The sequence below is a fragment of the Lissotriton vulgaris genome, chromosome 2_2 (genome assembly GCF_964263255.1).
Source record: "Lissotriton vulgaris chromosome 2_2, aLisVul1.2, whole genome shotgun sequence".
Classification (NCBI taxonomy): Eukaryota; Metazoa; Chordata; class Amphibia; order Caudata; family Salamandridae; genus Lissotriton; species Lissotriton vulgaris.
Genome location: NC_141688.1, coordinates 24,357,789 through 24,373,663, shown reverse-complemented (window position 1 = coordinate 24,373,663; position 15,875 = coordinate 24,357,789). Strand labels below are relative to the sequence as shown.

At 45.6% G+C, this 15,875-nt stretch overlaps 1 protein-coding gene across 1 annotated transcript; it reads left to right on the top strand.

The window, feature by feature from the left end:
- Nucleotides 1–287: 287 nt before the first annotated feature.
- PCLAF (PCNA clamp associated factor) lies at nucleotides 288–14,964 on the top strand. Its single transcript, XM_086959219.1, has 4 exons — nucleotides 288–425; nucleotides 1,541–1,627; nucleotides 13,403–14,033; nucleotides 14,701–14,964. The coding sequence occupies exons 1-4, from the start codon at nucleotides 374–376 to the stop codon at nucleotides 14,765–14,767; spliced, it is 837 nt and encodes a 278-aa protein (XP_086815345.1). The 5' UTR covers nucleotides 288–373; the 3' UTR covers nucleotides 14,768–14,964.
- Nucleotides 14,965–15,875: the final 911 nt, after the last annotated feature.

The window sequence follows — 15,875 nt, the reverse complement described above, 5'->3', positions numbered from 1 at the left end:
TTGTCTTAATGTTGAACTGAGTTCTTACACGATCTTTTAAAAAATATTTAGCTACAATCGTTGTCCTTATCATTGGAATGAGACGTGGTCGCATGGCTTTTTGTGACAGATATATTCATAATGTCGGAGACGGTCTGTACATGTCAACCATACGTGTCCTCCTTTTAACTATAGCAGGGCACCACGTTTGATCGTGGCGAAGGCGCTACAAGAGAAGTAGCTTTTATTGGTTGAGACATAAACGTCACTCCGTACTAAACCAATGAGGGAGCACAGTAGTGGGCTGTTAAAAACATCGGCGGGCGGGAAGTCTGTCGCATTTCGCGCTCAAGCTTTAGGGAGAGTGTTGTGTCTGCGCAGTGTTCCTGACAACATGGTGCGAACTAAGGCGGATGCTGTCAGTAGTACCGGTAGCTACCGCAAAGGTAAGCTCCTTTGTTATTTTTAGGAGAGCTCTGTAACAGTCTCCCGTATGTGATGGTCTAGTATGGATACATGAACTTGAGAAGTTCGGGTGGTGGAGTATTGCTAAGTTAACTTGTGGTGAAATTGTGCTCAAATAGGTTTTATAAAAAGTGTTCTGCTTAAACGATACATTTAACATATGTATCCTACCTAAGATGGGAGTGGTGCTTTCCCCCCTCCCACAATGTAGGTAGAAAATTCAGTAAGGTAATACCGTCTCCCATGGAAGGCTTCCCCGTGCAGAGTGGATTCTGTCGCCGATTACATTTTAGCTGACCGTGGGGAATGATATGGGGGTGCAGGGGGTTACTATAACTGCTGGTGTAAGAATCATACGCAAGGTCGGACTAACTTATAGGGCAATCAGGCAGCGCCCGCTGGGCTGAAAGCTCAGTGGGTTTGATTTGTGATAACTCGTAGCCAGTTTAACAGCAAGCTCCATGTATCAAGTGTTTTTTTTGCTGTCTAATTTACAGATTACTTCTATTTTGATGCCCAAGCGTAGGTGTCATAATTGATTACTCTGTCCGTAAATGGGGTAACATGTTCCTTGTTACATTACACGTCACGATTGTGTAAACTGTCTTTTTCGGAAAACGAGCCTTTTCTAAGCAGGAATTACAAATATAGGCAGTACGTCGGGGGTACATATGTCTTGCAACACTAGTTTACTTTCCTCTAGTCCAAGCTTTCTCAATGTGATGGTTGTTTCGCAGGCCAGGTTCCGTGTGGTTGGGGCTATTTTAATGAAACATGTAAAGCTGACTTGCCTCTCTGCTCCCGCCTTCTGCACGTTGTTTTAAAGGGCGGGCCGAAATCTGGCGGGACCTCTGCCCGCCAAATCCACACAGGCCTTGAGCGCCACCCCGCCTCCCCGATGATCGCTCATTCGCCTCTGTTTATACATCCTCTTAGTATCACTGTCTCCTCTAGAACTGGTCTTCTGTAATACTAACAATTTTTACATTTTTTTTTATCATTTATTACAACTCTTCTATAACATATAATTATGGTCGCGCTCCTATATAATCAAATACGCCGTTTCTGGGGATTAACTTTTGTTCTCTTTACTCAGCTGTTGCAGCTCGGGCTCCTCGGAAGTCGCTAGGTGCTAGCAGCGCTTCTCCCGGCAACTCGTCGACCTCTCCGACCTCAAAGAAGGGTAAGTTCGCCACAACTATTGTACTGACATTTTAAGGCCCTGGTAAAAAAATAATAAAACAAACGGTACCAGAAAATAAATTTGGATAAAAGTGCTGTTCGGATTGCTATGGTCAAGTTAATGTAACGGCATATAACTTTAGCTACTAGAATGAATACGTTTATTTGCATAAGTTGGCTAAAACCATTGCAATACGAAGTAAAAAAACATTTTGATGTAAGGATAAAAAAATCATAATATACGATTCTTAAGTTCCAGAAGTTGTCTCGGGTCTTATTTTCGAGTTTGACCGTTGCACTGTGGCCCATCCCGTGGGCAGGGTCGGATTGGGATCACAATTCGGCCCGGGCACTGACGAAAAAAGTGGCCCACATTCAAGAGGCGTGGCCCATATTTAAGGGGCGTGGCCCACATTCAAGGGGTGTGCCCTTTCATGAAACACTATTTGCACAGACAAGGAATGAAAGTGGGAGGATACTGTTCTTGCACAGGACACAGGGCAAAGGTGCCAATGGCCTACATGCTGAGCAACTAAAAAAACAAGGCCCCTTTCTGTCACAAAATTATTCCAGCACAGGAGCACCTGAAAAGCAGCAACGCCCCTGCTATTACTAACCTACTTAGCCCTCCCCAGACCTTCAGCTCAGGAGCACATGAACAGGTAAGGCCCCTGCAATTAGTAAATTAATCAGCCCTCCAGGCCTCGTGAAAATGTCCTGGCAGGGGAGCACAAAACACAGCTTTCTGGGTCATCCAAGGTAGCCAGGTTGCCAGGGGGAGGCTGAGGTGAAGCTGGTGCATGGGAAGTGCCTTCCCAGTGTGTTCTGGCAGTTTGAGTGTTTACCATTTACTGTAGTATTACCCTTGTACCTGTGTATGGTACCCTTTAGTAACTTGCACACGTCACTTTTCTCTGGTATCACATTGTATGCTACCTCTCCCTTTTGTTTGCTTTAGATACTTGCACAAGTGTCACCATTGCCTACGTAACGTTTGTTCTTGTGCTGAAGTGTCTGCCTCTACTTGTACTTTGTACGCTTTTGTAACCTGCACACATATCACTTTTTCCTCCTGTAATGTACCGATTGCTACCTCATGTATTTTGGTTGCTCACTATTGTCACTTTTGATCCATGTAACTTAACGTTTGCTTTTGTAATTTGTCCACTTGTAATTTTTCTCCACATGTATTATTGCTGTTCCTTGTGTGAAGCGCTCTGACACCTTCGGGTAAAATCCGCGCTATATAAAAGCGCATAAATAAATAAATAAAATAAAAAAATTCCAAACATCACCTGGCCCCCACAGCAAGACCCATTCTTCCTCGCCCACTGTGCCCTGAATGTGAGGGCTGTGGGCGAGGTGCTAAGACTAACACCGTTTCAAGGCTGCATGGGCCCCAGGGGGGCCGAGGTGAAAATGGCTCAAAGGCCTGAGAAACACCTGCCCCCAGGGAGGCCGATTCTTACAAACAATCACCCCTCCCCAGCCTCAGCTTGATTGCTTGGCAGGGGTGAAGGAGAGCCCACAGCTGACAATCGCTGTCTGGCCGCACAGCGAGGCTGCTTTCATTTTCTCTGTCTGTCTCAGTGCACTCTGTGGGCCGGTTTTTTTCTCCCCTTTCCTAGTCCACTCTCTGTGGACTGGGACAGGGGAGAAAAAAACGGCCCACTGAGGCACCGGCCCTTCGGCCCATTCCCGAATGCCCGCCTTGCCAATCCGCCCCTGCCCGTGGGATAGGATCGCCACCCAGGGTGCTCGGGGCTCCAGGACTGCTTTTGTTGTCATTCCTCTAGCTTTGGGCTATTTCTCATGTAAAGTGCTAGTGCTTTGCTAATTCATGACCTGGTGTGTCAGATTACTTGCAACTGTTGTGAGCCATCTGAAGACAGCCATGGTCGCGGATGGGCAGATTTACGTTTCCTGGCGCATGCATCCCTGCAAATCAGCAGGGATGCGCCAGGAAAGATGCACGACACAACTTCATCCTTGTGCCACCACAGATGCGGCAAATTTACAATGGGGCGCAAGGATAAACAGATGAGTGTTGCATCTGCCGGCGTACGGTTGGTGCAGTGCTGGAGTTGTGACGCAGGCGCGACAACTCCAGCACTGTTCCAACCTGGCCTATCCTCAACATGGTTCGTCACACCTTACGACTGCTTCAAAACCATGAGCCTGCTTGACGCAGCAGCGTAGGAAAAGTGACAGTGGAAACTTGTATAGTTCACTCGGGCACATTTTTTCCGAGGCGTTCCTGCAACGGACCGCACCAGAACGCCCACATGAAACCTGGCACAGGGCTTTACAACATGATTTATCTCCTTAGATGCGTCCCATTGTAAATAGGGCGCAACATGGCGCATGGTCTAAGCTGCCGATGCGTCGCAGAAGTGATGCAACGGTGGCGCAAATGAGGCGCACGGGGCTCTCGATCAGCCCCGTAGTTTCTTTTGTCTGATGGCTGTGACCAGTCCCCGGAGGAGGGCGCCTGTCTTTCTTCTGTTGGCCCCGGGACCTCCAGCACCATACTTTACTGACTGTATGATGCTAAACTTATGTGGTGCGTTTCAGTTTTCAGTAAGGTCAGAGGGCCCTTTTAGGCATGATTGCTGCTAGGCTTGATCCAATCACTTTCGGGTTCCTTTATTGCAAATAATCCAGGATCAGCGTTTGAACTATGCGAGGACAGGGTGCAGTTGTAGGGCAGGGGTAGATTGCTTCCCTGATAGTTTGTACAAGTCTCCCACAACGGGCCAAAATGTTGGGTTCTCCTTGTGCCACTAGACATTACTGGTGAGTCTCATTCCTTCCGTTAGTGTTATACGAATTCAACATTCCCATTTTTAGCCTTGCCGCTCAGCTCTCGCTTTGTTTAACCCAAATAGTATGTTCTGCAACCTGATAATCTGCGTAGGAAGCTCTTGGGTTGGCTGAGGTGTTTGTTTTGTTTTTTTTCAACGCCTGCTTTTGTGTTCTTGGTGCAGGGCAGACCTTTTTACTTTAATAAGGATTTAAGTTATGCATTTTGTTCAGCGCTAAGAGTTCAGAGCAGCTGCCAGTTTGTCAGTGATATTCACCTAGTCCATGCATGTTCTATGGGCTACCTTGTACGTGTTATTTGATAAATGAAAGGCAGTTACCAGGCCTATTACGTATGGAGATATTTTGATTCCCTATAGGTCCACGTATTGCTGCTGAACCTTTTTCATCTTCCTGGAGCTTTAGAACTCGCATCTGGTTTTTAGCTTGACTTTGTGCCAGGGTTAGGCCTGTACCCATGGCTTAAAACAACATTTGAAGTGTCAAGAAGCATGTATTGCTCCTTCTGTTCCTGACTACATGGTCACCAGTTGTTGTATGTCTCCAGTATAATTTGGCTGGATATGTGTAGTGGTGAGGTTGCCGTTGCTTTTGGCACATGGGTAGCGGCATTGTCACTGCTTTAGCTATTGTGCTTGAATAGTTTTGTTTGGTTGTGATACTGCTTCCGGTTCATTTCTGCAAGGACGCCCTTTTGTTGCATATTGTGTGTTAATGTTTTAGTTATCTAGGGACAGTGAGTGGCACATCACCTCTGGTGATCCCTTGAGACACAGTGGCTCCAACTGTCTAGGGTGGTTTGTTAACATAACCAGCTACCTAATTTTTAATTCCACCTCCCCCACTCTAGGTGTATGTTTGTGTATGCATACACATACACACACACACACACATTGCCCCAGGAGAAATAATTATAGTGCAACCCAATTAGACCCATGTGGGCTGTCATAGCCATGTTTTTACCATACATTCCAATGGCGAGGACTCCATCTCCGCTTCCTTTTCATCCGAGTCCCGCTGTGCCATTCTGCTTATTTGGGCGGACATTGCCTGGCACAGCGGGACTCGGATGAAAAGGAAGCTGCAATGGAGTCCTCGCCATTGGATTGTATAGAAAAAACGTAGCGATGGTCTCTTTGGGTTGCACTACAATTCCCCAAAATCTCGGCATTTGCTGTTTGGATTTTTTTCGAGGTATGGACATAAAAGAAGGGATGATTTGTCAGTGCAATTGTTATCTCCACATGATGCTTGACAAGCGTCAGGCATGGTATGGCAGGGAATTAGATTCCTTCTAGCCACTTTAAGAATAAACTCGGAGATATACATATCTGAGTAACCTATTGTGTAGCGTATTACAGGAGCTGCCTCAGATTTACTGTAGCCGGTCACCAAATACTGTATTGCCCACCCCTCCCAAATATCTATTGATTTTGAAACAATTAACACAATATTATACAATTTGAACAGCTGTACACTCGTCATAAGCAATCAAACTGAGAACAGCATGGAATTGAAATACACTAACAACTTTGTAGGGTAACAGCATGCAGCAGCTGCTGTCCACTCCACAGGATTCACATTGCAGCCTGTATTCAAAACAACTCAGTTAAGTGTTCTCGCCCCACCATTTCTACCCTTTTACCCATGAGGTCCAGGCATTTGGCAAGACAGGTGGACAGTAGTGCATTATGCAGAAGAGTTACTGTTAGTCGCCCAGTGTCAACCGCCCCAAAAGCTCAGAAGAGCAGGGCTCTGATCGATCCTGCCCCCACGTAGTCCTGACCACCACCTGCAATGCATTGTGTGCCAGAAACTGCCATTGTCTAATGCCATACTTCTCGGACACCTCAGGGGGTGTTAGTAGTAGATTCTGCGTACAAAAATTCCGTCCTCCCCATCTGTGGTGAGACCATTGAGCTTCCTTGACAGCCCTCTAAATTCAGAGTGCCTAGATCTGCAAGACTCAGAGTAGGGAAACCAAGGCGTCCCCTGGAGTACGTATTAGCACCAGCAATGCCTTGCCAGCCAAGCATATTTGGGGAAACCCCAGCCACCTCTATCCAACTGATGGAACCGCTTTTGCAGTGCCTCCCTCCACCGGCCATGACCCCAAGTCTCTCGGTACACCAAACAGGTCCCATAAAGTGTGAAGCCGATTAATCGGTAGTGCTCCAAAGCAATACACAAGTTTGGGTAGTTCCAATCGCTTGGATATCACTATCTGCGACGAAAGGAGTGCCTTCCAAAGTTGCACCAACTACTGAGTAGAGCATACATCCGCAGTAAAGTTCCACTGCACAAGTTTGCAAGCTGAATGTAAATATTCACTCGCATGTATTTGATCGTATTGCAGTTCCACTCCATCCCCATGTCAATCAGAGGTCGGATCAGACACCAACCAACACGTTTTGGCCCTAAGCTTCAAGCCAAACATCTTCCTGAGCTACGAGTATGGCCAGCACGTCAAGCATCGCCCCCACATCACAAAGATAAAGGAGTACTGTCCGCATATAGGGAGAATGTCTCACCAGCTTCCAGTGGGTATACCCCATTCAGGGCCAGCGTCCTAAGGACCGCACGTGGTTCAAGTACCAATGCAAACGTTAAGGAAGAGAGTTGGCCCCTTGTCTTGTACCCCTCAAGAAGACATCGGGTAAGCTACATGCCAAGAAAGCCAGCTGGTTCACTTCTGCCCTCCAATTCCAGACGACTCGGAGAGATGGAGGAACAATACCCCAGAAACCCACACAACCTTCAAATCGGCCGTTGGCACACACCATCACCACCTCAAATCAAGAAGAAAGTGTCCGTCTAAAGCAGAATCCTTGCCAGTACTCATGACTGCAAGGATTCTTTGCCACCGTTAAGGGGGGTCGCCAGGCTCAACAGCGAGACCAGAAGTACCACCCTCCCAAGACCTCTGCAACATATTCTGCAGTCTTCCACCACATGATCAGGCAGATCTACGACACCCAAGGCCCCCCAGGTTGTGCTCCATTATCTCCACTCACCACAGCCTACACACTCTAGCACCCACTCACGAGCCAATCCGCTCCCTGCACCACATTTTCCACAGAGCAGCCGCCTCAATCGCTTAACTGCTTTATCAAAACCGCTACTTTCCCAGACGACTGGAAACGTGCCAATATCAACCCCGTGCTGACGAAGCTGTCTGCAGAACTCTGGAACTTCAGACACCTCCCTCCCCTTCACAGCTTAGGTCATTGAAAAGGGCTCAACTCAGGCAAGACCGAAGTACTCAGCCTGGGCCCCCCCCCCCCCCCCCCCCCCCCCCCCCTTAACCTGGGACTACTCCTGGGGGCCTGCTGCACTAGGGACCCTTCCTACCCCCATGAACCACACATGCAAATTGCATCATATTTGACTCCGCGCTCGCAATGAACCACCAAATCCATGAAGTATCCTCAGCTTGCTCTGAAAGGTATTTAGATGGATCCCCCACAGAAGACTATCACCCAAGCACTCCTCGCCAGCAGACTTGACTACAGCAACTCAACTCTACGCCGGCGCTACCCAGAAACGGTTTGGGGAAACTACAGAATGTTCAAAACGCTGCAGCCAGACTGGTCCCTAGACATCCGCAGCCACATAACACAACACCCCCAACTTCATTGGCTCACAATCAACAAATCGCCTACAAGATTCTCACACGCTTAAAAAGCTCTCCACGACGCAGGACCAGAATATCTGAACCACCGCCTCTCATTCCACCCACCTGCCAGATCACTTTGTGCTGCCCAACTCTCCCTACCCTCCGTCTCACGGATCCACAAGTAGTAGTAAGTATTGTATAAGTTGTTAAAAACCTCTGCAAAAAGGAATTGCTCAAGGTGAAAGTTCATAAAGTACACTACAATTTCATCATTTATGCCCAAAAAAAATATGGGACTGTTTGGCAAAGCCCATCTGACAGAATGTCTCTTCATCTGATGAGCTTTGGATCGGCCCTTAATCCCAAACATGTGATAAAAACACGAGATAATAAAATCTATGGGTTACATTTATATTTTAAAGTAGCAAAATTAATAGTATCATTTATCAGGCTTGTGGTCAACTTTTATAATCGAAATGCAACAGGACCGTGGCCTCTTTGTGCCCAATAGTTCTCAATGTGGTGAGAGGAGTTTTTTTGTACTGGACGTTTCCCCAGTGAAAGAATGCCAATTCCAGGGAGGGGTGACCCTTGATTTGAGCTGTTTATGGTGCGCCGGATCTCTTCATTTTCTCCTCTACTGCCCTCATGAATTGTACGAACCGGCCTGCCAGCTGTATGTCACCTCCTCCAAAACAAGCCTACACTGCTTGCCTGCAGGTTCTTATCATCTTGATGTTAAAGATTGATTTTTTTTTTTTAAAACAAGCGTCGGAGTCCAGTCCGCGGCAGATGCAAAGTAGATGGGTGATACTCTTCTGCTTTCCAGCAAAGGCGGCACTTGGTTATTTCTGCGGATCACTTCCATGTTGGAAGGTGCGGCAGGAAAGGAAGATCCACAAGACCAGTGCCGGAGCAAGATCCTTCTCCTACCTCGCTACCAAGCCCTGGAACACCCTGCCCCTCCACATCTGGCAATCTGCGTTGTTAGCCCAATTCAGGAAGAACCTCAAGACCTGGCTCTCGACTAAACCTCCACACCTAGATGGCTCACTGCCCCATTCCTTCCTCCGCCTCCCATCTCTGCACCTTGAGACGCTCCCAGGTGAGTAGCCGCTCTATACAAACTCCTGATTGACCCTGGCTGATATATAATTGCGATTATGGACCTTCCACGTGCAGGGGATATAGCCAGAGTCTGATCTTGTGGGCAAATCCCATGTGCTCGAGCACCTTGCATTGGGAATGGCAATACCACTGTATCAAACTCTTTCTTGATGTCTTATCACATCGCAAGCAGTGGGTCGACTGCCGGAGTCTGTTCCATGATCAAAATCAGGCGCCTTATATAGTGTTCCATCCCTGAATAAACCTGTTTTTATCTGAATGTACAAGTGCGCCATCCGCTTGAGTGAACACATTGGCCAGTGTTTGCCCCCCGCATTGCAGTCAATATTAAGTGGTAATATAGGACCGTACAGCCAATGGGTCACGATACAGCTTAGGCAAAATTCAGTGCCTCATTATATGGGGTAAACTCCCGCAGTCTTAGCCTCGAACATACCTTTTAGCAGTTTCTGAGCTAGATAAGCCCAGTGTTAAAAAAAAAAAAAACTTTACAAGGAGGCAATCTGTCCCGGTAATATTATTGGGAGACAAATAGTCTATCGCCACATACACCTTCTACACTGAGCGGGTCATCAATGGCCCCCTCTGTCGAGGGTCTATGTGCCGGAGGAGCGGTCACATCCAAGTAGGAGCACCAGCCCAAACTGCCCTCCGCGGCTGCATAGAGGCTAGTATACAAGTCAGCAAACTCTGTATTAATGGAAGCCTGCCATGTCGTCAAGACCCCTGCACTCCCTATCCAGGAACTGTTGGAGATTACAGTTGGGAACATATATTGCTGTCTGTATCAAGGAGGCCTGGCCAGCTACCCCCTGACCACCACCCATTGCCCCTCCATATCTAATACAGTGGATTACTGCTGTCTTGTTACTCAAGGTGCAACCATGCAACTTCCTCATCAAAATGAATAACGCTCATTTCCCCCTACCCCAGTTCACAACAGTGAGCCAACCAAACCATCCCCCTCACTTAATGGGTGACTGGTCAATCCATCTCTGGGACATGGGGCTACCATTATCAGTGTAAGTGTAGTCCGGTCCCTCCCAGTGTGCCCAGGTCTCCCCTCCATCGGAGTCCGAGATCATGCACATTGCTTCTCCTCCACCTAGCCCAAAACCAGGCCACGCGGACCCCTAACAATCAAACTATCCTATAGTACACATCATGAATTAGTCTGCCGTCATTGGGGTAATGTCCGACATTAACGTGGCTGGGCCTGTACTGTCTTATCTGAACGTCTCTGTAGAGATTCTAGTAAGGTAGGACACATGGCTAAAGGACGGTTACTGTCCTACCAGTGCCATGAAATAGGATTTTTATTTAATTGCTTTTATCTTTAAATGTTGAGCTCATGTAGACTTAAAACAGTAGGTATTATACCCTGTTATTTTAAGTTGTGGAGAGGGTTTAACTATCGGTGTGTACTTCTCATATTGGCTGAGCAGTTTGCTAACTTAACAAGCTCTGCCTATGCCCTAAAAGTATATGGTTAGTAGTGACTAACTCAGCAAATGTATGTACGGGCAAACAAATGTGATGTGAATGTTAGATCATAGATGAGGCTGAAAAGGCATTCAAGTGCTTAGAACACCTTTTGCCAGATCCCACAAACCACTTGTGGGGGATGTTAGTCGTCCAATCAGTGTGTGCTTGTCATCTCAACTGTAGCGCACTGCTGTCTTTACAGGCTCTTTCTGCAAGTTTCTGCTGTAAGTTAATTGAATCGCTCCATCCTGTCATATTAACCACCTTATGCTTGGTCCTCCTGAAGTGTCTAAATACCTTACCACAGCCTCAACCAACCAGGTATGGCTGTTTTCAAACTCCTGAACTTTTTCTTGTACGCAACAAACTAACTTTTGACATTGCAAATCCGCAGCAAATGACACTGGTTGCCATGTCGAATGAATTGGGCTTACTGATCAGCTCTACTTCAGACTTCTCAGGCAGTGGAAGTCATCTAATCACCCCTTTCTGTTTTAAAAATTTCATGTAGACACCCAGCCAAATGGGGTCTGTGGAGTTGACGTCACTACAAACATTGTTTCTTCTGCTTAGTTCAATGGTGCCCTAGATATGCATGACTTTAAGGCCTGATAAACATAGAGAATCTGTATCCTGCTTAACACTTAGAGGGGCAGTCATCTAGAAACAGATGGCCACTTCTCAAGTGGGATAGCAATGATTGCTGTTTTGTTCAGTAGTGCCAATACACCTAAATAAAGAAACCTTACAGAAAGAACACCGGCCATAGTGCTACCTTGCTCCCTGAATAAGTGGAGGTACCATAGGTGAAGGGACCCTAGGCCTCCTGCTGCCCCATGAATCCAACTTCAAGGTAGCCTTGGCACTAACGATTGAGGAGCCCAGTCACAGCGAGTGCCCCAGGTAGCACTTCAAAATACTCGTCAGTTTTAATTGCGGCCCTCAAATGGTTACACCTTACTGTTTATATAGGCAGGTAGGCAGCTTGTTGGATTACCATCGCTGTTTTCATCATCAATTTAACTTTATTTCGGTTTGTTTATGAACCATAAAAGTACATCAAAAATAGAAAAATACATTTACAGCAATAGACTAATACACAGTAACATCTCATTTTAAATATTTGCAATAAAATCAGTTAGCATGTGGTTTATAGAGTGACAATAAAAACCCTAAGACAATAAAATACATGGATTAAAGTTTAAAACACGGTGGAGGCCTAGTTTTTACTGAGACAAACTGTCTACCTACATTGAAGTAGCTTGCTACTACCGAATCAGTCTCTGTCTAATTAACCACATTGAAAACAAAAATTTAGCAATAGCAGTAACTATTAGTGCATTAGTATCAGTTTTTAAAATTCTAAAAAACTCTATATGGTTCCTGACTCCTAGGTTCACACAACTGTTTGATCCATTTTTTCCTGCTAACAGAATAAGCAGGACAAAACAAGATCACATGAATTAGAGAGTTTTACATTTTCAATATGGGCAGCCTACAAACTGCTGCTTTCCGGGTTGTTGAAGTTAAACATGCAGTTGTGATAACTTGACTCATCCACTGCTTGTGATATTCGGACGTCTGCCTCTTGTCTCACCAGAGGTGCTGCGTCTAGCAATATTGACCTGTCAAGTGTGTTCAGCTCCTGCAGTTTCTAGTCATTTTAAGTAGTTCACACTTTGATTCCCTGTCTGTAGGGCTCACTTTTCTCATTCCAAGCCTCTGTTGAATGCGTCATCTTTGCTGATCAATAGCACAAATAGTGTATAGTTTGCTCTTCGCAATGACCTTTGAAGATTGGACACCAACTACACTACTGAATCAATGGAAGTCTTCGTGCCCTTCACCTGAGCTTCAGCCCCACATTATAAAGATTACCGTAGCTTGTTGGCGCTCCTTGCTCTAAGTGATTATTTCTCCCAATTGGACTGAAGAACTGATCTATAAGGATTGTTTCTCAGCTGGAGTAAATGTCTGTAGAGTACTGCGGACGATGCAATATGTGACTGAAACATCCCCAAACCAGGTTCCATCCTTCTTGTAACCCTTAAGCTTGCTGTCACATGCTTATGGTATTGAGCTAAATCTGAAACTCCATTTTACCTGATAAGTGGGTTAAAGATCCCTCTTAAGTCTGGCCCGTACGTAAGGCAGTCTTAACCCAGTGCTGTTTGCTGGTAATTTAGATTGGTTCAAACCATCCTTGTGTGTTTTTGAATTGTTGTGACCTTGATTATGAGGCCCTTCCATCTTACCCATTTTAAATTGCCAGGATAATTTAGTGTGATGTGTTGTACTTTGGTTTAACATGGCCTCTTACAGTACATTTCTGTAGGTCTCTTCCGATGCCCATTCTGCTCTCTAGAAAAATGTCGTCTTGTAGAAATGAAAATAAATCTGCGTTTGTGCCCCCTTATACGTTGAACTGAGCATAATTGTTTGAGCAAGTAGAGGAACAGAGTATGCAGGAGTGGCATTTAAGCTTTTATTTCACACCCAAATGTCTTTGTGGACCAATCAATTGGCCAGTAAACTACACATTAATTCTATCCAAAGGCAGTGAGGTGAAAAATTTGTCGCAACTGGGGTTTGTGTTTGTGTACAGAAATGCCTACTGGTTTGGTTTACTTTGAGGAGCTGTTAATCGGATTTCACAAATTACTAATGAACCGTAATAGTACCAGATGCCCCAGAGAGCTTCTAACATAACCTTTATTCTTTCAGCTGATAGCAAATATGCTGGAGGTAATCCGGTGTGCGTGCGACCAATCCCCACATGGCAGAAAGGAATTGGTGACTTCTTTGGTGGCCCACCCATGATCAGACCGGAAAAGGAGAACCTTCAACCCTCTGATGATGAAGCAGGTGAAGGCGGGTCTGGGAAGGCAAAATCCAAGAAAAAGAAACATGTCAACTCTGATGATGAATGTGCAGAACCAAGTGGGTCCAGCAAAGCGGTCAAATCTAAGAAAAAGAGCAAGGCCTCCGATGAAGGTGCAGGAGGCAGTGGATCTGGTAAAACAGAGAAATCCAAGAAGAAGAAGCGCAGTACCACAGATGATGGTGCAGGAGGAAGCGGAGCTGGCAAGGCACCCAAGTCTAAGAAAAAACAATTGCCTTCGGATGATGAAGGTGCAGGAGGCAGTGGTTCTGGGCAGGCGTCTAAATCCAAGAACGGTGTGGTCTCGGATGATGATGAAGAAAGTGAAGTGGGGGAAGCCAGCAGACCAAAGAAAAAGAACCGTGTGTCATCAGATGATGAGGGAGCAGGCGGTAGTGGATCAAGCAAATCAAAGAACCAAGCTGTTTCAGACGATGAGGGAGCAGGAGAAAGTGACTCCACGGCACAACGAAAGTAAGTTTTCACTTCCATTGCTGATTGTGAGGGGTTTAATGCCAAAGATAGATAGTTAATGTAACCTGGCGTAACTATCTTTACACCTTTATGAAAAAGTTTCATATTACACAACAACTTAGTTGCTTGAGCTATCTATGCCTAATTCTATCTAACTGCACTATTGGAAATTTGGTATCTTAAAGGGCCACAATAATACTGCTGCCTTACTTGCATGGCACACCTTAGGGCATGTGTTCTTTTGCTTTAGTTACGTTATCAGACTGCATGCTTTGTGGCAGATTTGCTCCTGTTGCATGTTTATTGGTTTTATACTTATCTTTACTGCTGTAAAGCTACTTGCAAGCAGTTGAGTTGTAAATTGGAGATGATGGTAACATTTCTGAACTTCTTGCTGCATTTTGCCAAGCAGCGGAACCGCAGGATGAAGATGGGGCGGTTTTGATAATGAGTAGCGGTGCAAGGGTCCAATGTGGGTTCAATACAGGAAAGTGCTACAACCGGCATTGCTAATACACTGCAACCAGGATAATGTTGGTGACATATTTTATAAGCTTATAAAAACGCCATAAAATTAATGTAAATGACTGTGCTGTGTAGTTAATATTGTGAAGTAGCAATTAAAAATGCTAGTTGTTAGATAATATAATTTTTTTTCTCCCTACAGGTCTCGTCCACTCTCCCCTGAACCGTCGGATGATGAAGGTGAAGGCTCCGATAAGGGAGGCGATTGATGGGATTTAATATGTACATGTACCCGTTAGATTTGTTGGTCAAATCCTGAACTCTTAAAATGTACATTTGTATATAACTTTTTTAAGTTCACACCATTCAAGCTTTGTACAGTTTATCCAGTTTAACATGAGAAATAAAAATGTATATAACACTTATGGCTTATTCTATAATTGCAAATAAAACCATTCATTTTTCATCTATTGTTTTATTGCTAGGTTGTCGGGGTGCAGGTTTGAATTTTTGTTCTTGTACCCTGCTTTCTAACGGGTATCGCAACTTGCTCTAATGCTGCAACATTTAAAGGCACTTTCAAATTGCATTTTCAAATATTTTTTTGGGGGTGGGATATTTTTATTGGTATAGACATATCACCGCAGTTGTTATATAGTCAAAAATTGACAAGGATGCAACCTAGACCACCCACAATATGGGATTTAACATTAAGGTCTGTCACTTGAGATAAGCAATAATGTACAAATCAACATGCCATGGAAACAACTCAAAATATTGTTTACGGTATAGCCAGTTCGTAGATGGGTCCAACTGTAGGAATCACAAATGGGTCTTTAACAAAAACAACAAACAAGCAAAAAACAACCTAACTCGCAGGCCTCCACACACCCGCCCCATGTAGGAATCTTTAAAATGTAGTAGTACGGCAGTCCTCCCATGGTGGCCTGCGGCCTCTGCTCATCCCCGGTGGCCATTGTTGGTGACAGGGGGATCAGTAACACGGACAAGAAACCCAGGTATTTCCCCCTAAGTGACCCAGAAAAGCCAGGTAGATCTCCCATGTAACTCCATCAAACACCCCCATGCTTTGGTCCCCCGGGAAGTCTGCCAGTGTGGTGCCCAACACCCATGTGGACTCAATGGGTCTCCTACATGGTGCTCCTCACAAAACAATCCCAGCCCTCTAACCTGGGACCCTCTGCATGCTTTCAGTGCATTGTAATTCTGTTTGGCAAGCACTAAAGCGAAGTCCGTCAACTGAGTGGTGACGTTTGTGTTTAGCAGGTCGAGGCCCAGGAGAAACCTGGGTGTGGGAGTCTGGGCACGAGCCGTAGCTTTTTACTAAAGGCACCCTTCAGTCCACTTGAAGGTCAA